This window comes from Taudactylus pleione, unplaced genomic scaffold (assembly GCF_031769625.1).
Source record: "Taudactylus pleione unplaced genomic scaffold, aTauple2 ptg002299l, whole genome shotgun sequence".
NCBI classification, from domain to species: Eukaryota; Metazoa; Chordata; class Amphibia; order Anura; family Myobatrachidae; genus Taudactylus; species Taudactylus pleione.
The window spans coordinates 140146-161636 of record NW_028286690.1 but is presented as its reverse complement, the minus strand read 5'-3'; the positions used below and the strand labels follow the sequence as shown (position 1 = coordinate 161636).

The window sequence follows — 21491 nt, the reverse complement described above, 5'->3', positions numbered from 1 at the left end:
CATCAGCCTCTTTCCAGGATGTGAACGCATCAGAGTATAATGAAAATCACTTTTATCAACCGTGATAACTGTGATTCTGGTTCCTGACTGTAATGTCCTCAACGTTCCATATATAATAAATCCAATCATTTATATAGCGTAATGCAGTTCAATTCATCTGCCTTTATGCATTCAGTAGCGTAATAATACAGACAGGAAATCTTTATTTCTCACTTATCCGGATATACTACAGACTTCACAGGGGAGACAGCTGGCACCTACACAGGAGATCTGGGCTAGACAGATTATTTATGTGAGCACTTCCTCATTTTAGGTGCTCAGTGAAGGCTATTGATGCCGCATTGGGGGCTCGTCAGTGGAAAAAAGCAATTCACATTCTGGAACTACAGGAGCCCAAGACTTCAAGCCAATATTACCTAAGGATAGCCCAGCATTACTCGTCTGTGCAGGAGTATGAGGTCAGAAAGTCCATATGTGTAACTTGATTCTTAACTGTTGGGTTTCTTTATACCACAATGACTAATCTGCCTCTGTGTATATAGACCTATGTGATCTGGTTCCCCCCACCACCACAATGACTAATCCCTGAGTGTGTGTCACTCTCCTGCCTCTGTATATAGACCTATGAGATCTGGTTCCCCCCACCACCACAATGACTAATCTCTGAGTGTGTGTCAGTCTCCTGCCTCTGTATATAGACCTATGAGATCTGGTTCCCACCACCACCACAATGACTAATCCCTGAGTGTGTGTCACTCTCCTGCCTCTGTATATAGACCTATGAGATCTGGTTCCCCCCACCACCACAATGACTAATCTCTGAGTGTATGTCAGTCTCCTGCCTCTGTATATAGACCTATGAGATCTGGTTCCCACCACCACCACAATGACTAATCCCTGAGTGTGTGTCAGTCTCCTGCCTCTGTATATAGACCTATGAGATCTGGTTCCCACCACCACCACAATGACTAATCCCTGAGTGTGTGTCAGTCTCCTGCCTCTGTATATAGACCTATGAGATCTGGTTCCCCCCACCACCACAAATGACTAATCTCTGAGTGTGTGTCAGTCTCCTGCCTCTGTATATAGACCTATGAGATCTGGTTCCCACCACCACCACAATGACTAATCTCTGAGTGTGTGTCAGTCTCCTGCCTCTGTATATAGACCTATGAGATCTGGTTCCCACCACCACCACAATGACTAATCCCTGAGTGTGTGTCACTCTCCTGCCTCTGTATATAGACCTATGAGATCTGGTTCCCCCCACCACCACAATGACTAATCCCTGAGTGTATGTCAGTCTCCTGCCTCTGTATATAGACCTATGAGATCTGGTTCCCACCACCACCACAATGACTAATCCCTGAGTGTGTGTCAGTCTCCTGCCTCTGTATATAGACCTATGAGATCTGGTTCCCACCACCACCACAATGACTAATCCCTGAGTGTGTGTCAGTCTCCTGCCTCTGTATATAGACCTATGAGATCTGGTTCCCCCCACCACCACAATGACTAATCCCTGAGTGTGTGTCAGTCTCCTGCCTCTGTATATAGACCTATGAGATCTGGTTCCCCCCACCACCACAATGACTAATCCCTGAGTGTGTGTCAGTCTCCTGCCTCTGTGTATATAGACCTATGAGATCTGGTTCCCACCACCACCACAATGACTAATCCCTGAGTGTGTGTCAGTCTCCTGCCTCTGTATATAGACCTATGAGATCTGGTTCCCACCACCACCACAATGACTAATCCCTGAGTGTGTGTCAGTCTCCTGCCTCTGTGTATATAGACCTATGAGATCTGGTTCCCCCCACCACCACAATGACTAATCCCTGGGTGTGTGTCAGTCTTCTGCCTCTGTGTATAAGCCTATGCGGTCTGAGTTCCCCCCCAATACAATGAGTAATACCTCTTGGGGTACATGTAGAATTGATAGGTGGAGGTTGTCTTTTATCCCTGGCCTTTTTAATCTTTTCCATATGATTGCAGATTGCTGAGCAGCTCTATATCAAGGCTGGGAGGAGCAAGGAAGCAATAGACATGTACACGCAATCTGGTCTGCTGGAGAAGGCACATGCGGTATGACCAAATTCTGACTCTGCAGTTTCACACTTTGCCTTGTTAATCAGGGATTATCCTGTATATTATCTGGTCTACTCAGTATGGCTGGGTGGCCTATGATCTGGTGTGGTCGGGGTGGCTGGGTGGCCTATGATCTGGTGTACTCAGTGGGGCTGGGAGGCCTATGATCTGGTGTGGTCAGTGTGGCTGGGAGGCCTATGATCTGGTGTGGTCCATGTGGCTGGGTGACCTATGATCTGGTGGTCAGTGTGGCTGGGAGGCCTATGATCTGGTGTGGTCAGTGATGCTGGGAGGCCTATGATCTGGTGTGGTCAGTGTGGCTGGGAGACCTATTATCTGGTGTGGTCAGTGTGGCTAGGTGACCAGTGATCTGGTGTGGTCAGTGTGGCTGGGTGACCAAAGATCTGGTGTGGTCAGTGTGGCTAGGTGACCAATGATCTGGTGTGGTCAGTGTGGCTGGGAGGCCTATGATCTAGTGTGGTCCGTGTGGCTGGGAGGCCTATGATCTGGTGTGGTCAGTGTGGCTGGGTGACCAATGATCTGGTGTGGTCAGTGTGGCTGGGAGGCCTATGATCTGGTGTGGTCCGTGTGGCTGGGAGGCCTATGATCTGGTGTAGTCAGTGTGGCTGGGTCACCAATGATCTGGTGTGGTCAGTGTGGCTGGGTCACCAATGATCTGGTGTGGTCAGTGTGGCTGGGTGACCAATGATCTGGTGTGGTCAGTGTGGCTAGGTGACCAATGATCTGGTGTGGTCAGTGTGGCTGGGAGGCCTATGATCTGGTGTGGTCAGTGTGGCTGGAAGGCCTATGATCTGGTGTGGTCCGTGTGGCTGGGAGGCCTATGATCTGGTGTGGTCCGTGTGGCTGGGAGGCCTATGATCTGGTGTGGTCAGTGTGGCTGGGTGACCAATGATCTGGTGTGGTCAGTGTGGCTGGGAGGCCTATGATCTGGTGTGGTCCGTGTGGCTGGGAGGCCTATGATCTGGTGTAGTCAGTGTGGCTGGGTCACCAATGATCTGGTGTGGTCAGTGTGGCTGGGTGACCAATGATCTGGTGTGGTCAGTGTGGCTAGGTGACCAATGATCTGGTGTGGTCAGTGTGGCTGGGAGGCCTATGATCTGGTGTGGTCCGTGTGGCTGGAAGGACTATGATCTGGTGTGGTCCGTGTGGCTGGGAGGCCTATGATCTGGTGTGGTCCGTGTGGCTGGGAGGCCTATGATCTGGTGTAGTCAGTGTGGCTGGGTCACCAATGATCTGGTGTGGTCAGTGTGGCTGGGTGACCAATGATCTGGTGTGGTCAGTGTGGCTAGGTGACCAATGATCTGGTGTGGTCAGTGTGGCTGGGAGGCCTATGATCTGGTGTGGTCAGTGTGGCTGGAAGGCCTATGATCTGGTGTGGTCCGTGTGGCTGGGAGACCTATGATCTGGTGTGGTCCGTGTGGCTGGGAGGCCTATGATCTGGTGTGGTCCGTGTGGCTGGGAGGCCTATGTTCTGGTGTGGTCCGTATGGCAGGGAGGCCTATGATCTGGTGTGGTCAATGTGGCTGGGAGGCCTATGATCTGGTGTGGTCAGTGTGGCTTGGAGGCCTATGATCTGGTGTGGTCAGTGTGGCTGGGAGGCCTATGATCTGGTGTGGTCAGTGTGGCTGGGAGGCCTATGATCTGGTGTGGTCAGTGTGGCTGGGAGGCCTATGATCTGTGTGGTCAGTGTTGCTGGGAGGCCTATGATCTGGTGTGGTCCATGTGGCTGGGAGGCCTATGATCTGGTGTGGTCCGTGTGGCTGGGAGGCCTATGATCTGGTGTGGTCCGTGTGGCTGGGAGGCCTATGATCTGGTGTGGTCCGTGTGGCTGGGAGGCCTATGATCTGGTGTGGTCCGTGTGGCTGGGAGGCCTATGATCTGGTGTGGTCAGTGTGGCTGGGAGGCCTATGATCTGGTGTGGTCAATGTGGCTGGGAGGCCTATGATCTGGTGTGGTCCGTGTGGCTGGGAGGCCTATGATCTGGTGTGGTCAGTGTGGCTGGGAGGCCTATGATCTGGTGTGGTCCGCGTGGCTGGGAGGCCTATGATCTGGTGTGGTCCGCGTGGCTGGGAGGCCTATGATCTGGTGTGGTCCGTGTGGCTGGGAGGCCTATGTTCTGGTGTGGTCAATGTGGCTGTGAGGCCAGCAGGGTGATTGCTAATGTGCGTGTATGGAAGCGGCGAATGCAGGCATTACTGTCTTTGTCTAATGTCTTTGTAGCTGGCGGTAAAGTACATGAACGCGGAGGATGTGTCCGTTCTCTATGTTACTCAGGCCAAGGAGCTGGAGAAACTGGCTCGTTACAAAGAGGCAGAGAGGTAAGAATTTGGGATGCATTCCAGCTGGGAACCTTTGTAACATTCAGATCTGGGGGCGGCCCGTGAGGTCAGACATTGGAATGAAGTGATGCATACTATAGTTATGATGTTGCTGGAAATGTAACTTATATAATATATAATGAGACCGAGGCCTTAGGTGCAGTGTAAAAAATTTCCAGTCTCACTAATTATAGCAACCAGAATCAGTCTACATGCTGTCTACTAATATTTGTGCTGTCTACTAATATTTGTGCTGTCTACTAAAATACATAATAAAATGATTTGCAAAATTATTCATTTAAATAAATGTTTAAAAATAAATGTTATATTATTTTTCTATAAATCAGATTGACAGCAATGTATTTCAGGGTAGTATAAACACTGATTTATTATGGCTGTCAAAGAATCGGTGTCTCTGACCCGTTAATCCTTCCAAAGTGTTGTGTGCCATCGCCCCGGTATGTGGTGTGATGTGTGTGCCATCTCCCCGGTGTGTGGTGTGATGTGTGTGTGCCATCTCCCCGGTGTGTGGTGTGATGTGTGTGCGCCATCTCCCCGGTGTGTGGTGTGATGTGTGTGCGCCATCTCCCCGGTGTGTGGTGTGATGTGTGTGCGCCATCTCCCCGGTGTGTGGTGTGATGTGTGTGCGCCATCTCCCCGGTATGTGGTGTGATGTGTGTGTGCCATCTCCCCGGTGTGTGGTGTGATGTGTGTGCCATCTCCCTGGTGTGTGGTGTGATGTGTGTGCGCCATCTCCCCGGTATGTGGTGTGATGTGTGTGTGCCATCTCCCCGGTGTGTGGTGTGATGTGTGTGCGCCATCTCCCCAGTGTGTGTGCCATCTCCCCTGTATGTGGTGTGATGTGTGTGCCATCTCCCCGGTGTGTGGTGTGATGTGTGTGTGCCATCGCCCCGGTATGTGGTGTGATGTGTGTGCCATCTCCCCGGTATGTGGTGTGATGTGTGTGTGCCATCTCCCCGGTGTGTGGTGTGATGTGTGTGCGCCATCTCCCCAGTGTGTGTGCCATCTCCCCTGTATGTGGTGTGATGTGTGTGCCATCTCCCCGGTGTGTGGTGTGATGTGTGTGTGCCATCGCCCCGGTATGTGGTGTGATGTGTGTGCCATCTCCTCGGTGTGTGGTGTGATGTGTGTGTGCCATCTCCCCGGTGTGTGGTGTGATGTGTGTGCGCCATCTCCCCAGTGTGTGTGCCATCTCCCCGGTGTGTGGTGTGATGTGTGTGTGCCATCTCCCCGGGATGTGGTGTGATGTGTGCGCCATCTCCCCGGTATGTGGTGTGATGTGTGTGTGCCATGTCCCCGGTCTTTGGTGTGATGTGTGTGCCATCTCCCCGGTGTGTGGTGTGATGTGTGTGCCATCTCCCCGGTGTGTGGTGTGATGTGTGTGTGCCATCTCCCTGGTATGTGGTGTGATGTGTGTGCCATCTCCCTGGTATGTGGTGTGATGTGTGTGTGCCATCTCCCCGGTATGTGGTGTGATGTGTGTGTGCCATCTCCCCGGGATGTGGTGTGATGTGTGTGTGCCATCTCCCCGGGATGTGGTGTGATGTGTGTGCCATCTCCCTGGTATGTGGTGTGATGTGTGTGTGCCATCTCCCCGGGATGTGGTGTGATGTGTGTGCTATCTCCCCGGTATGTGGTGTGATGTGTGTGTGCCATCTCCCCGGTATGTGGTGTGATGTGTGTGTGCCATCTCCCCGGGATGTGGTGTGATGTGTGCGCCATCTCCCCGGTGTGTGGTGTGGTGTGATGTGTGTGCGCCATCTCCCCGGGGTGTGGTGTGATGTGTGTGCTATCTCCCCGGTATGTGGTGTGATGTGTGTGTGTGCCATCTCCCCGGGATGTGGTGTGATGTGTGTGTGCCATCTCCCCGGGATGTGGTGTGATGTGTGTGCCATCTCCCCGGGGTGTGGTGTGATGTGTGTGCCATCTCCCCGGTATGTGGTGTGATGTGTGTGCGCCATCTCCCCGGGGTGTGATGTGTGTGTGCCATCTCCCCGGGATGTGGTGTGATGTGTGTGTTCCATCTTCCCGGGATGTGATGTGTGTGTGCCATCTCCCCGGGATGTGGTGTGATGTGTGTGTGCCATCTTCCCGGTGTGTGATGTGTGTGCGCCATCTTCCCGGTATGTGGTGTGATGTGTGTGCGCCATCTCTCCGGGATGTGGTGTGATGTGTGTGCGCCATCTCCCCGGTATGTGGTGTGATGTGTGTGCGCCATCTCCCCGGGGTGTGGTGTGATGTGTGTGCAATCTCCCCGGTATGTGGTGTGATGTGTGTGTGCCATGTCCCCGGTATGTGGTGTGATGTGTGTGTGCCATCTCCCCGGTATGTGGTGTGATGTGTGCGCCATCTCCCCGGTGTGTTGTGTGATGTGTGTGCCATCTCCCTGGTATGTGGTGTGATGTGTGTGTGCCATCTCCCCGGGATGTGGTGTGATGTGTGTGCGCCATCTCCCCGGTATGTGGTGTGATGTGTGTGCCATCTCCCCGGTATGTGGTGTGATGTGTGTGCGCCATCTCCCCGGTATGTGGTGTGATGTGTGTGCCATCTCCCCGGTATGTGGTGTGATGTGTGTGCCATCTCCCCGGTATGTGGTGTGATGTGTGTGCCATCTCCCCGATATGTCGTGTGATGTGTGTGCCATCTCCCCGGTATGTGGTGTGATGTGTGTGCCATCTCTCCGGTGTGTGGTGTAATGTGTGTGCCATCTCTCCGGTGTGTGGTGTAATGTGTGTGCCATCTCCCCGGTATGTGGTGTGATGTGTGTGCCATCTCCCCGGTATGTGGTGTGATGTGTGTGCCATCTCCCCGATATGTCGTGTGATGTGTGTGCCATCTCCCCGGTATGTGGTGTGATGTGTGTGCCATCTCTCCGGTGTGTGGTGTAATGTGTGTGCCATCTCCCCGGTGTGATGTGTGTGCCATCTCCCCGGTGTGTGATGTGTGTGTGCCATCTCCCCGGTGTGTTGTGTGATGTGTGTGCGCCATCTCCCCGGTATGTGGTGTGATGTGTGCGCCATCTCCCCGGTGTGTGGTGTGATGTGTGTGCCATCTCTCCGGTGTGTGGTGTAATGTGTGTGCCATCTCCCCGGTATGTGGTGTGATGTGTGTGCCATCTCCCCGGTATGTGGTGTGATGTGTGTGCCATCTCCCCGATATGTCGTGTGATGTGTGTGCCATCTCCCCGGTATGTGGTGTGATGTGTGTGCCATCTCTCCGGTGTGTGGTGTAATGTGTGTGCCATCTCCCCGGTGTGATGTGTGTGCCATCTCCCCGGTGTGTGGTGTGATGTGTGTGTGCCATCTCCCCGGTGTGTTGTGTGATGTGTGTGCGCCATCTCCCCGGTATGTGGTGTGATGTGTGCGCCATCTCCCCGGTGTGTGGTGTGATGTGTGTGCCATCTCTCCGGTGTGTGGTGTAATGTGTGTGCCATCTCCCCGGTGTGTGGTGTGATGTGTGTGCCATCTCCCCGGTGTGTGGTGTGATGTGTGTGTGCCATCTCCCCGGTGTGTTGTGTGATGTGTGTGCGCCATCTCCCCGGTATGTGGTGTGATGTGTGCGCCATCTCCCCGGTATGTGGTGTGATGTGTGTGCCATCTCTCCGGTGTGTGGTGTAATGTGTGTGCCATCTCCCCGGTGTGTGGTGTGATGTGTGTGTGCCATCTCCCCGGTGTGTTGTGTGATGTGTGTGCGCCATCTCCCCGGTATGTGGTGTGATGTGTGTGCGCCATCTCCCCGGTATGTGGTGTGATGTGTGTGTGCCATCTCCCCGGGATGTGGTGTGATGTGTGTGCGCCATCTCCCCGGTATGTGGTGTGATGTGTGTGCCATCTCCCCGGTATGTGGTGTGATGTGTGTGCCATCTCCCCGGTATGTGGTGTGATGTGTGTGCCATCTCCCCGGTATGTGGTGTGATGTGTGTGCCATCTCCCCGGTATGTGGTGTGATGTGTGTGCCATCTCCCCGATATGTCGTGTGATGTGTGTGCCATCTCCCCGGTATGTGGTGTGATGTGTGTGCCATCTCTCCGGTGTGTGGTGTAATGTGTGTGCCATCTCCCCGGTGTGATGTGTGTGCCATCTCCCCGGTGTGTGGTGTGATGTGTGTGTGCCATCTCCCCGGTGTGTTGTGTGATGTGTGTGCGCCATCTCCCCGGTATGTGGTGTGATGTGTGCGCCATCTCCCCGGTGTGTGGTGTGATGTGTGTGCCATCTCTCCGGTGTGTGGTGTAATGTGTGTGCCATCTCCCCGGTGTGTGGTGTGATGTGTGTGCGATCTCCCCGGTGTGTGGTGTGATGTGTGTGTGCCATCTCCCCGGTGTGATGTGTGTGCGCCATCTCCCCGGTATGTGGTGTGATGTGTGCGCCATCTCCCCGTTATGTGGTGCGATGTGTGTGTGCCATCTCCCCGGTATGTGGTGTGATGTGTGTGCGCCATCTCTCCGGGATGTGGTGTGATGTGTGTGCGCCATCTCCCCTGTGTGTGGTGTGATGTGTGTGTGCCATCTCCCCGGGTTGCGGTGTGATGTGTGTGCCATCTCCCCGGTGTGCGGTGCGATGTGTGTGCGCCATCTCCCCGGTGTGCGGTGCGATGTGTGTGCGCCATCTCCCCGGAATGTGGTGCGATGTGTGTGCGCCATCTCCCCGGAATGTCGTGTGCTGTGTGTGCGCCATCTCCCCGGTATGTGGTGTGATGTGTGTGCGCCATCTCTCCGGGATGTGGTATAATGTGTGTGCGCCATCTCCCCGGTGTGTGGTGTGATGTGTGTGCGCCATCTCCCCGTTATGTGGTGCGATGTGTGTGTGCCATCTCCCCGGGATGTGGTGCGATGTGTGTGTGCCATCTCTCCGGGATGTGGTGTAATGTGTGTGCGCCATCTCCCCGGTGTGTGGTGTGATGTGTGTGCGCCATCTCCCCGGTATGTGGTGTGATGTGTGCGCCATCTCCCCGGTATGTGGTGTGATGTGTGTGCCATCTCTCCGGTGTGTGGTGTGATGTGTGTGCCATCTCCCCGGTGTGTTGTGTGATGTGTGTGCGCCATCTCCCCGGTATGTGGTGTGATGTGTGTGTGCCATCTCCCCGGGATGTGGTGTGATGTGTGTGTGCCATCTCCTCGGTATGTGGTGTGATGTGTGTGCCATCTCCCCGGTATGTGGTGTGATGTGTGTGCCATCTCCCCGGTATGTGGTGTGATGTGTGTGCGCCATCTCCCCGGTATGTGGTGTGATGTGTGTGCGCCATCTCTCCGGGATGTGGTATAATGTGTGTGCGCCATCTCCCCGTTATGTGGTGTGATGTGTGTGCGCCATCTCCCCGTTATGTGGTGCGATGTGTGTGTGCCATCTCCCCGGGATGTGGTGCGATGTGTGTGTGCCATCTCTCCGGGATGTGGTGTAATGTGTGTGCGCCATCTCCCCGGTGTGTGGTGTGATGTGTGTGCGCCATCTCCCCGGTATGTGGTGTGATGTGTGCGCCATCTCCCCGGTATGTGGTGTGATGTGTGTGCCATCTCTCCGGTGTGTGGTGTAATGTGTGTGCCATCTCCCCGGTGTGTTGTGTGATGTGTGTGCGCCATCTCCCCGGTATGTGGTGTGATGTGTGTGTGCCATCTCCCCGGGATGTGGTGTGATGTGTGTGTGCCATCTCCTCGGTATGTGGTGTGATGTGTGTGCCATCTCCCCGGTATGTGGTGTGATGTGTGTGCCATCTCCCCGGTATGTGGTGTGATGTGTGTGCGCCATCTCCCCGGTATGTGGTGTGATGTGTGTGCGCCATCTCTCCGGGATGTGGTGTGATGTGTGTGCGCCATCTCCCCTGTGTGTGGTGTGATGTGTGTGTGCCATCTCCCCGGGTTGCGGTGTGATGTGTGTGCCATCTCCCCGGTGTGCGGTGCGATGTGTGTGCGCCATCTCCCCGGTGTGCGGTGCGATGTGTGTGCGCCATCTCCCCGGAATGTGGTGCGATGTGTGTGCGCCATCTCCCCGGAATGTCGTGTGCTGTGTGTGCGCCATCTCCCCGGTATGTGGTGTGATGTGTGTGCGCCATCTCTCCGGGATGTGGTATAATGTGTGTGCGCCATCTCCCCGGTGTGTGGTGTGATGTGTGTGCGCCATCTCCCCGTTATGTGGTGCGATGTGTGTGTGCCATCTCCCCGGGATGTGGTGCGATGTGTGTGTGCCATCTCTCCGGGATGTGGTGTAATGTGTGTGCGCCATCTCCCCGGTGTGTGGTGTGATGTGTGTGCGCCATCTCCCCGGTATGTGGTGTGATGTGTGCGCCATCTCCCCGGTATGTGGTGTGATGTGTGTGCCATCTCTCCGGTGTGTGGTGTAATGTGTGTGCCATCTCCCCGGTGTGTGGTGTGATGTGTGTGCGATCTCCCCGGTGTGTGGTGTGATGTGTGTGTGCCATCTCCCCGGTGTGTTGTGTGATGTGTGTGCGCCATCTCCCCGGTATGTGGTGTGATGTGTGCGCCATCTCCCCGGTGTGTGGTGTGATGTGTGTGCCATCTCCCCGGTATGTGGTGTGATGTGTGTGTGCCATCTCCTCGGTATGTGGTGTGATGTGTGTGCCATCTCCCCGGTATGTGGTGTGATGTGTGTGCCATCTCCCCGGTATGTGGTGTGATGTGTGTGCGCCATCTCCCCGGTATGTGGTGTGATGTGTGTGCGCCATCTCTCCGGGATGTGGTGTGATGTGTGTGCGCCATCTCCCCTGTGTGTGGTGTGATGTGTGTGTGCCATCTCCCCGGGTTGCGGTGTGATGTGTGTGCCATCTCCCCGGTGTGCGGTGCGATGTGTGTGCGCCATCTCCCCGGTGTGCGGTGCGATGTGTGTGCGCCATCTCCCCGGAATGTGGTGCGATGTGTGTGCGCCATCTCCCCGGAATGTCGTGTGCTGTGTGTGCGCCATCTCCCCGGAATGTCGTGTGCTGTGTGTGCGCCATCTCCCCGGTATGTGGTGTGATGTGTGTGCGCCATCTCTCCGGGATGTGGTATAATGTGTGTGCGCCATCTCCCCGGTGTGTGGTGTGATGTGTGTGCGCCATCTCCCCGTTATGTGGTGCGATGTGTGTGTGCCATCTCCCCGGGATGTGGTGCGATGTGTGTGTGCCATCTCTCCGGGATGTGGTGTAATGTGTGTGCGCCATCTCCCCGGTGTGTGGTGTGATGTGTGTGCGCCATCTCCCCGGTATGTGGTGTGATGTGTGTGTGTGTGTGTGTGTGTGTGTGTGTGTGTGTTATTTGATGGGATTTATTCTCCGTTTTCCGGTATTTGGGATCTCTACAGCAGGGTCCATAGGGATCCACAGGATACCTTGGGGATATAGGCGATGGTGGGAGTCATCGGGCACCACACAGTTAAAACTGTCCTCCCAGGATGTATCGGTGCCCATTCCTATACCCCGCCCCCATACCAAGGCTATTCAAACAGCCAAGAAGATCTTCTTTATTCTTCAGTAGCGGACAGCACGGACAGTCCAACGGACGCCCGGGCTGCAGGCGACGCCGCTACTGATCCGGATATCTCAGTGGGCTTCCGGGATCTCAGCTAGCAGGAACCCCGGAGGATCCCTGGCCTGTGGCCAGACTCGACGGGGAAATAGGTAAATAGCGGGCGTCTGCGATAGGCGCCCATTTTATCCTCAGGGTTGGGGGCCCCCTGGGGACGAGCGCGTGTGGAACCAGGTACTGAGCCTGCGTTTCATCTAGACCACCCGGGACATTGGGGCTGGAGTTTTCGGTATGCTCCAGCATCCTGGGGGTTAATAGCAGGCCAGGGGAGGACGCCTTCCCTGTCTCACAGCCGGCTCCTCCCCCGCTGAACACAGCGCCTTTCCACTACGGTCTGGCGGGCTGTGACAGGGTTCCTCCTCTGGGTCCGCTTCTAAGCTTTTCGGCGGCCATTTTCTACTGGCATGATGCTGGTCTCATTGGTGGTGCGGAGCCCGGGTTCCACTGCATACCTCTCCTGAAGAAGGTCAGCGTATGTAGCACTATTCCTACCAGACTCTGTGTAGTTGATGGTAGTGCCATTAGCGCAGGTGGCATTCGTCTGCATGGTGTGCGACTTATGCTAACGCTGTCTGACTGTACTTTCTTTCCTCTGTCAGCCATTTTACTTTCCCTATACTTCCTCTTCTCACCAGCCCTCACGGTACCAGTGCTGTCAGGGTGGGAATTTACCTCACTGTTGCAGCCTTTGTGTCTGTGTGGTGGGTCACATACAGTGTGCACGCTATCCTTATGTCTGATAGTGATGAGTCTGCAAAATGTTGCCCCTGTCCTGCTTTCCTGCTCCAAATGTAAGGCAGGGATAGGGGAAGGGGTTGTGGTTACCGGGGGCTTATGTACAATATGTTATGCCCTCTCAGGTCCACCTACCGTCTCTACTTCTGCGCAGGAACCTCCCTGGGCTTGTTTTGCTCAGGCATTACAAACCATTGTGGGATGTTTGGCGGCTCCCCCTGCGTTTCCCCAGTTGGGGTTCACACAGCAGGCGGTGGTCCCATCTCCTGTACAGGGGTTTTCCCGGCAGATGATGGTGGCGCAAGGCCTCCCTCAGCAGACAGCTCCTCCGGAGCCTATTTGGGTAAATTTCTCTGTCTACCACGGTGCAAAACCGGACAGAGATGTTACAGGGGGAATCACCGCTTCGGTCAGACGACGGTGAAATTCATGACTTCTCTGACTCTGAACCCCCCCCATCGGGATGTAGAGCCTAAGTCAAAAATATATGTCTCCAGCCTAATCCGGGCAGTACGTGTGGCCGTGGTGATTGAGGACGAGGAACCTCCAGCAACTAAGTCCAAACATGACTTTTTTAAGGATGTTAAGGGTACCACTGCCATATTTCCTCTGTCTGATCACCTAGTGGATCATTTGGAGGAGGCTCAGACATCGGGCTCACACTTATCCCTTTGCTGGGGATTATTTCTGTAAATGGGAGATTCCTCCTCAGGTGGATTCGCATGTGACAAGCCTGGTTAAGAGTGCGACTCTGCCCATGCCGTCCATGTCCTTTTTGAAACATGTTACGGACAGGAAAGTGGAAGTGTGCTTAAAGTCCATTGATTTCCTTTCAGGAGGGACCTCCAGGCCGGCCATGACCATCTGCTGGGTTGCCAGAGCCATGGAACGCTGGGCGGATTTTCTGGAGGCATCATTCCCTCCGGATGCTACCAGTGAGCAAGTAGAGCTGGTAGGCAATCTCAGGGATTCCGTTACATATTAATGAGGCAGTTTTAGACATCAGCTTCTTAACATCCAGGATTTCAGTTGCGGCTATTTCAGCTCGTCGCTCCCTATGGTTGCGCCCTTGGAGAGAGGATGCTGAATCTAAGAAAGGGCTGGAGTGTTTACCTTACAACGGACAAGACTTGTTTGGTCCGGATTTGGATAAAATTGTGGACACTTTGGCAGCTGGAAAATCTGCTTTTCTCCCCTCGGCTCCTGCTCCCTCGAGGTCTGGGACCTCGTCCTTTCTGCCCTATCGCCCTCAGGTAAAACCTAAGGCTCAGTCTTTCCCTAGGCCGTCAGGTGCCAAAAAGGTTACCAAGCCCAAGAAGCAGGCTTGGAGTACCAGACGTCCGGCTGCCAAGTCTGACTATAAGCCCTCAGTCTGACTTGATGGGCCTACCCTTGGGGGACCCCAGGGTGGGAGGCCGACTTCCAAGTGCTGGTGTCAGACCACCACAGACACATGGGTAAGGAAAGTGGTCTTTCACGGTACGCCTTCTCCTATCGCAGAAGGCCTCCCCATCAGCACAGACATCCAGTCAAACCAGGACAAGGCCATCCCAATCCAGGAAGTGGTAAGTTCTATGTGTCAAACAGCGGGTCATAGTGCCTCTCCCGTTACCCCAAAGGGGAACGGGTTATTATTCAAACCTCTTTCTGGTTCAAAAACCGAACGGTTCATATTGGCCTATCCTCAACCTCAAGTCCCTGAACAGATTTCTCAGGGTGCCTCAGTTCAAGATGAAAACCCTACAGTCAATTATATTAGTTATGGAACCTGGGGATTTTATGGTGTCTCCGGATATTCAGGATGCATACCTGCATATTCCGATTGCTTCGGCTCACCAAAGTTTTCTCAGGTTTGCCGTACTACAACAGCATTTTCAAGTTTCAGGCCATGCCGTTCGGCCTTTCAACTTTCATCTCCCTTTAGTCTTCTGTCCGCCCTCTTCGTTCACTTAATACACGCCGCCTTTCATGCCAGTTGATTACTTCCTTCCACTCCCGCCTCCAAGATTTTGCCCGTGCTGCTCCTCACCTTTGGAACTCCCTCCCTCTCCCCATCAGAATCTGCACCTCTCTACAATCTTTCAAACGAGCTCTTAAGATCCACTACTTCATTATAGACTTCCAGCTCTCATCCTAACTTGCTGCTACATCTTCCTTCCTCCCGGAGTCCCCGCCTACCCCATCTGTGTCACTCCTGTTTGTCTGCCCCCCCCCTTAAAGAATGTAAGCTCTTTCGAGCAGGGCCCTCTACCCTCTTGTGCGTCTCCCTACTGTAATTTAATTTCTCTCTTCCTCCCCACTAATGCAACTAACACGTGGCTGCTTATGTGGGCGTAAAGGTCACTAATATAGCAATGTTTATCCATGTCCTGTATTGTATTGTATTGTAAGTCACTGGTTACTTATTTGTCTATGTACTTTGTAAGGCACTGCGGACACTTGTGGCGCCATATAAATAAATGATAATAATAATAACTGCACCTCATGTGTTTCCGAAAATTATGGCGGTAATGGCAGCCCATCTGCAGCTGCAGGGGGATCACCTGTTACCCTACCTGGACGACCTGCTGCTGCTAGCCGAGTTTACAAAGGTACTTCTCCACCATCTACAGCTTACGATATCTGTGCTCCCTAACTCCTTCCCAGAGGATGCTCCATCTAAGGGCTCTACCTCTACTCTCTCGCAGACGCGGGTATGCAAGTGCCTACACAGTCGCCGAGTGTCCATTCACTCAGCAATGCAGTTACTGGGCTCCGTGGTTTCCACTTTCGACATGGTGGAGTATGTCCAGTTTCACTCCCGACCTCTGCAGACGCTCTGTCGGTCAAGTGGACCTTCCTGTTTCCTCCAGTCTCCCTTCTTCCTCGGGTACTTCGGAAATTCAAGCACAATCCAGCTGGTGGCTCCAGCGTAGCCCAGACGTCACTGGTACTCTGATCTTCAGAGTCTCTGCATTGACACTCCGTTGATGTTGAAAAAAGTGGGGGATTTAACCCCCTATTTTTCTTCAGCACACTGAATTGTACCTGCAACAAGTACATTATGAATTTCTATCACCATAAAGTCTGAGATATTAATTGCATGCATTTGCAAATCCATATATAGTCACTTTTCATATCACCATTTATGGTTGTTTTTTATATACATATATTTGAACCCCTTTTTCAACACTTATTAATTATTCTCACACACCTATACTTTACACTTCACTGTCACCCTTTTTCCGTGTGATGCCCTGGGGGGGGTCCTGGGCTGGATGATTTTTGGGGTGCCCTGCCCCCCAGATGTGAACCCCTTAGTGTTAGGGACTGCTAGTGACAGAGAAGCCGTGATGTGGCCTAGCAGCTTCCCATGTATTTGCAAATGCATGCAACTAATATCTCTGAATTTCTATCACCATATAGTCTTCATGTATTTGTTGCAGGTACAATTCAGTGTGCTGAGGAACAAAAGGGGGTTAAACCCCCCCACTTTTTTCTACTTAGTATGACCCCTCACTTTCATGCACCTGAACAATACTGCCAGATTGATTTGAGCAGCTGCCATTTTTGTTTACTCCGTTGCTGTTGCCTCAACGTCTGGACCTGTTGTGTCAATGTTCTTGCCTTTACCCGGACCTGGGTCGTTTGTCTTTGACGGCCTGGCTCTTGAGGCATTCCTCCTAAGGTCCAAGGGTTTTTCTAACTCTGTGGTTAACACCATGCTCAGAGCTCGGAAACTTTCTGCCAGGATTTACCACAGGGTATGGCATACCTACTTTGATGTCGTCCCAGAGGTTACGATCCCCAAGTGTTTCGGATATCCAAAATTTTGGCTTTCCTGCAGGCGGGTTTAGATCACGGTCTCCGCCTTGCCCCATTGAAGGTGCTTGTCTCTGCCCTATCGGTGTGGTTCCAGCGTAGGATTGCTCCTCTCTCTGATATCCACACTTTTATGCAAGTGTCCTTCGCATTCAGCCTCCCTTTGTTCCACCAGTGGCTCCTTGGGATTTGGCTGTGGTCCTGAGGATTCTCCAAGGACCTCCATTTGAACCCCTGAGCTCAGTGGATTTCAGATGGCTTACAGCGAAGACTGTTTCTTCTGGCTATTGCTTCGACCAGAAGGGTGTCAGATTTAGGGGCTCTTTCTTGTCATTCTCCTTTTCTGAGTTTTCACCAGGACAGGGCGGTGCTTCGGACTCGCCCTGGGTTCCTTCCTAAGGTGGTGTCTAGTCTCCACATTAATGAGGAAATTATAGTACTGGCCTTTAATTCCCCAGACCTCTCGGCAGGTGAGACCTCATTGGATGTGGTACGTGCTCTTAGGATTTATGTGGAATGTACCAGTTCCCTTCGGAAGTCAGACTCCTTGTTTGTCCTCTATGGCTTCCACAAGAAGGGATGACCAGCCAATAAGCAAACTTTGGGTAGGTGGATTCGCATGACGATCTCTGAGGCTTATACTCGTGAGGGTCTTCCAGTTCCGTCCTCTGTTACTGCTCATTCTACTAGGTCTGTGGGTCCTTCGTGGGCAGCTTGCCATAGCGTCTCGGCTGTTCAGCTTTGCAAGGCGGCCACGTGGTGTTCTGTCCATACCTTTTGTAGGTATTATGCTTTTGATACCTTCGCCTCTCAGGATGCTTCCTTCAGGCGGCAGATTCTCCTTCCAGCACAGGAGCATCCCCACCCTTAAAGGGACTGCTTTGGGACACCCCCAAGGTATCCTGTGGATCCCTATGGACCCTGATGTAGAAAAGAAGAGATACCTTTATTATCTCTTTCTACGAATACCATAGGGTCCACAGGACTCTCACCCTGTCGCACCTGGCTTCAGATGGGCTTCGCTCTGGTCACCAGTTTTCCGCTCCTGTGTGAGAATGTGATTCTTGTGTGTTCCAGACTTTCTTCTCTCTTTTTGTTCTCCTCCTCTGGCCTATGGCTTGTTGCGTAACTGTGGTGCCTTGGCTTTGGGGCAGGGTACAGGAGAGGGTCCGGTGCATCCTGGGAGGACAGATTTAACTGTGTGGTGCCCGATGACTCACGTCATCGGATATACCCCCAAGGTATCCTGCGGACCCTATGACTTCGTAGAAAGAGAGCTAACAAAGGTAAGTTCTTACCATAGCTCTTCTTTTATATGCTGTACCTGGTATTTGGTGGGATTTATACACTTCCCCGGTATTTGGTGGGATTTATACTCCGTTCCCCGGTATTTGGTGGGATTTATATGCTGTCCCTGGTATTTGGTGGGCTTTATACACTGTTCCCCGGTATTTGGTGGGAATTATACACTGTTCCCCGGTATTTGGTGGGATTTATACGCTGTTCCCAGGTATTTGGTGGGATTTATACGCTGTTCCCAGGTATTTGGTGGGATTTATACGTTGTTCCCCTGTATTTGGTGGGATTTATACGCCGTTCCCCATTATTTGGTGGGATTTATACGCCGTTCCCCGGTATTTGGTGTGATTTATACGCTGTTCCCCGGTATTTGGTGGGATTTATACGCCGTTCCCCGGTATTTGGTGGGATTTATACGCCGTTCCCCGGTATTTGGTGGGCTTTATACGCCGTTCCCCGGTCTCTCCCTTGGCTCGCCCTCTGTCAGTTACCTATGTGCCAGCTGGCTGCCCAGCTCGGTTACATTGGGAGTCCCAGCTATAATAGCCTGAGGTACACCGGCCTAGCCAGGTAACAACGCATCCATTATCCGGCAATGACACCTTATTGTTATAGGTACAGCAGCCCTGAGTATAATGGTGACCATATTATATCTTACCATTGTCTATCTCAGGCAGCTGTGTATAATGGTGACCGTAGTATATCTTACCATTGTCTGTCTCAGGCAGCTGTGTATAATGGTGACTGTATTATATCTTACCATTGTCTATCTCTGGCAGCTGTGTATAATGGTGACCGTATTATATCTTACCATTGTCTATCTCAGGCAGCTGTGTATAATGGTGACCGTATTATATCTTACCATTGTCTATCTCAGGCAGCTGTGTGTATAATGGTGACCGTATTATATCTTACCATTGTCTATCTCAGGCAGCTGTGTGTATAATGGTGACCGTATTATATCTTACCATTGTCTATCTCAGGCAGCTGTGTGTATAATGGTGACCGTATTATATCTTACCATTGTCTATCTCAGGCAGCTGTGTATAATGGTGACCGTATTATATCTTACCATTGTCTATCTCAGGCAGCTGTGTGTATAATGGTGACTGTATTATATCTTACCATTGTCTATCTCAGGCAGCTGTGTATAATGGTGACTGTATTATATCTTACCATTGTCTATCTCAGGCAGCTGTGTATAATGGTGACAGTATTATATCTTACCATTGTCTATCTCAGGCAGCTGTGTGTATAATGGTGACCGTATTATATGTTACCATTGTCTATCTCAGGCAGCTGTGTGTATAATGGTGACCGTATTATATCTTACCATTGTCTATCTCAGGCAGCTGTGTATAATGGTGACCGTATTATATCTTACCATTGTCTATCTCAGGCAGCTGTGTGTATAATGGTGACTGTATTATATCTTACCATTGTCTATCTCAGGCAGCTGTGTATAATGGTGACTGTATTATATCTTACCATTGTCTATCTCAGGCAGCTGTGTATAATGGTGACAGTATTATATCTTACCATTGTCTATCAGGCAGCTGTGTGTATAATGGTGACAGTATTATATGTTACCATTGTCTATCTCAGGCAGCTGTGTATAATGGTGACTGTATTATATCTTACCATTGTCTATCTCAGGCAGCTGTGTATAATGGTGACAGTATTATATCTTACCATTGTCTATCAGGCAGCTGTGTATAATGGTGACCGTATTATATCTTACCATTGTCTATCTCAGGCAGCTGTGTGTATAATGGTGACCATATTATCTATCAGGCAGCTGTGTATAATGGTGACCGTATTATATCTTACCATTGTCTATCTCAGGCAGCTGTGTATATAATGGTGACTGTATTATATCTTACCATTGTCTGTCTCAGGCAGCTGTGTGTATAATGGTGACTGTATTATATCTTACCATTGTCTATCTCAGGCAGCTGTGTGTATAATGGTGACTGTAGTATATCTTACCATTGTCTATCAGGCATCTGTGTGTATAATGGTGACCATATTATATCTTACCATTGTCTATCTCAGGCAGCTGTGTATAATGGTGACCGTATTATATCTTACCATTGTCTATCTCAGGCAGCTGTGTGTATAATGGTGACCGTATTATATCTTACCATTGTCTATCTCAGGCAGCTGTGTATAATGGTGACAGTATTATATGTTACCATTGTCTATCTCAGGCAGCTGTGTATAATGGTGACAGTATTATATCTTACCATTGTCTATCTCAGGCAGCTGTGTATAATGGTGACAGTATTATATCTTACCATTGTCTATCTCAGGCAGCTGTGTATAATGGTGACTGTATTATATCTTACCATTGTCTATCTCAGGCAGCTGTGTGTATAATGGTGACCGTATTATCTATCAGGCAGCTGTGTATAATGGTGACCGTATTATATCTTACCATTGTCTATCTCAGGCAGCTGTGTGTATAATGGTGACCGTATTATATCTTACCATTGTCTATCTCAGGCAGCTGTGTGTATAATGGTGACCGTATTATATCTTACCATTGTCTGTCTCAGGCAGCTGTGTGTATAATGGTGACAGTATTATATGTTACCATTGTCTATCTCAGGCAGCTGTGTATAATGGTGACAGTATTATATCTTACCATTGTCTATCTCAGGCAGCTGTGTATAATGGTGACAGTATTATATGTTACCATTGTCTATCAGGCAGCTGTGTGACTTATAGGGATAGACCTGATCATCTCTCTTCCCCGCAGATTATACATCACATTAGAGGAACCCGATCTCGCCATCGCAATGTACAAGAAGCACAATCTGCATGAAGACATGATCCGCCTGGTGGCCAAGTATCACCCGGACCTCTTAGCGGACACTCACCTGCACTTGGGCAAGGTAGGTTCTCATTGGATGTATTATGCTGGCATCTGTCCTCCTTACATCCCGTCGCCGCTCTGTCCTCCTTACATCCCGTCGCCGCTCTGTCCTCCTTACATCCCGTCGCCGCTCTGTCCTCCTTACATCCCGACGCCGCTCTGTCCTCCTTACATCCCTTCGCCGCTCTGTCCTCCTTACATCCCGTCGCCGCTCTGTCCTCCTTACATCCCGTCGCCGCTCTGTCCTCCTTACATCCCGTCGCCGCTCTGTCCTCCTTACATCCAGTCGCCGCTCTGTCCTCCTTACATCCCGTCGCCGCTCTGTCCTCCTTACAGCCCGTCACCGCTCTGTCCTCCTTACAGCCCGTCACCGCTCTGTCCTCCTTACAGCCCGTCACCGCTCTGTCCTCCTTACATCCCGTCACCGCTCTGTCCTCCTTACATCCCGTCACCGCTCTGTCCTCCTTACATCCCGTCACCGCTCTGTCCTCCTTACATCCCGTCACCGCTCTGTCCTCCTTACATCCCGTCACCGCTCTGTCCTCCTTACATCCCGTCACCGCTCTGTCCTCCTTACATCCTGTCACCGCTCTGTCCTCCTTACATCCTGTCACCGCTCTGTCTTCTGTCCTCAGGAGCTGGAAGCTGGGGGTCGTCTGCGCGAGGCTGAGTATCATTACCTGAAGGGCAAGGACTGGAAAGGCGCAGTGACTATGTACAGAGCAGCCGACATGTGGGAGGAAGCGCACAGGGTAACAGCCGCTATTCATCGCCCTTTTACTCATCCCAATCTCTGTGTAACAGCATGGGCTTACTC

At 51.9% G+C, this 21491-nt stretch overlaps 1 protein-coding gene across 1 annotated transcript in view; it reads left to right on the top strand.

Moving 5' to 3' along the window:
- Positions 1-313: 313 nt before the first annotated feature.
- Positions 314-21491, top strand: part of IFT172 (intraflagellar transport 172) — a gene marked incomplete at its 5' end in the record, with an annotated part of 111297 nt that continues 90119 nt past the window's right edge. Inside the window, 5 exons of the mRNA XM_088466029.1 lie at positions 314-458; positions 1996-2085; positions 4330-4427; positions 20558-20693; positions 21310-21426. Coding sequence (XP_088322155.1) covers positions 314-458; positions 1996-2085; positions 4330-4427; positions 20558-20693; positions 21310-21426 — 586 coding nt within the window. The remainder of the gene's footprint in view (positions 459-1995; positions 2086-4329; positions 4428-20557; positions 20694-21309; positions 21427-21491) is intronic.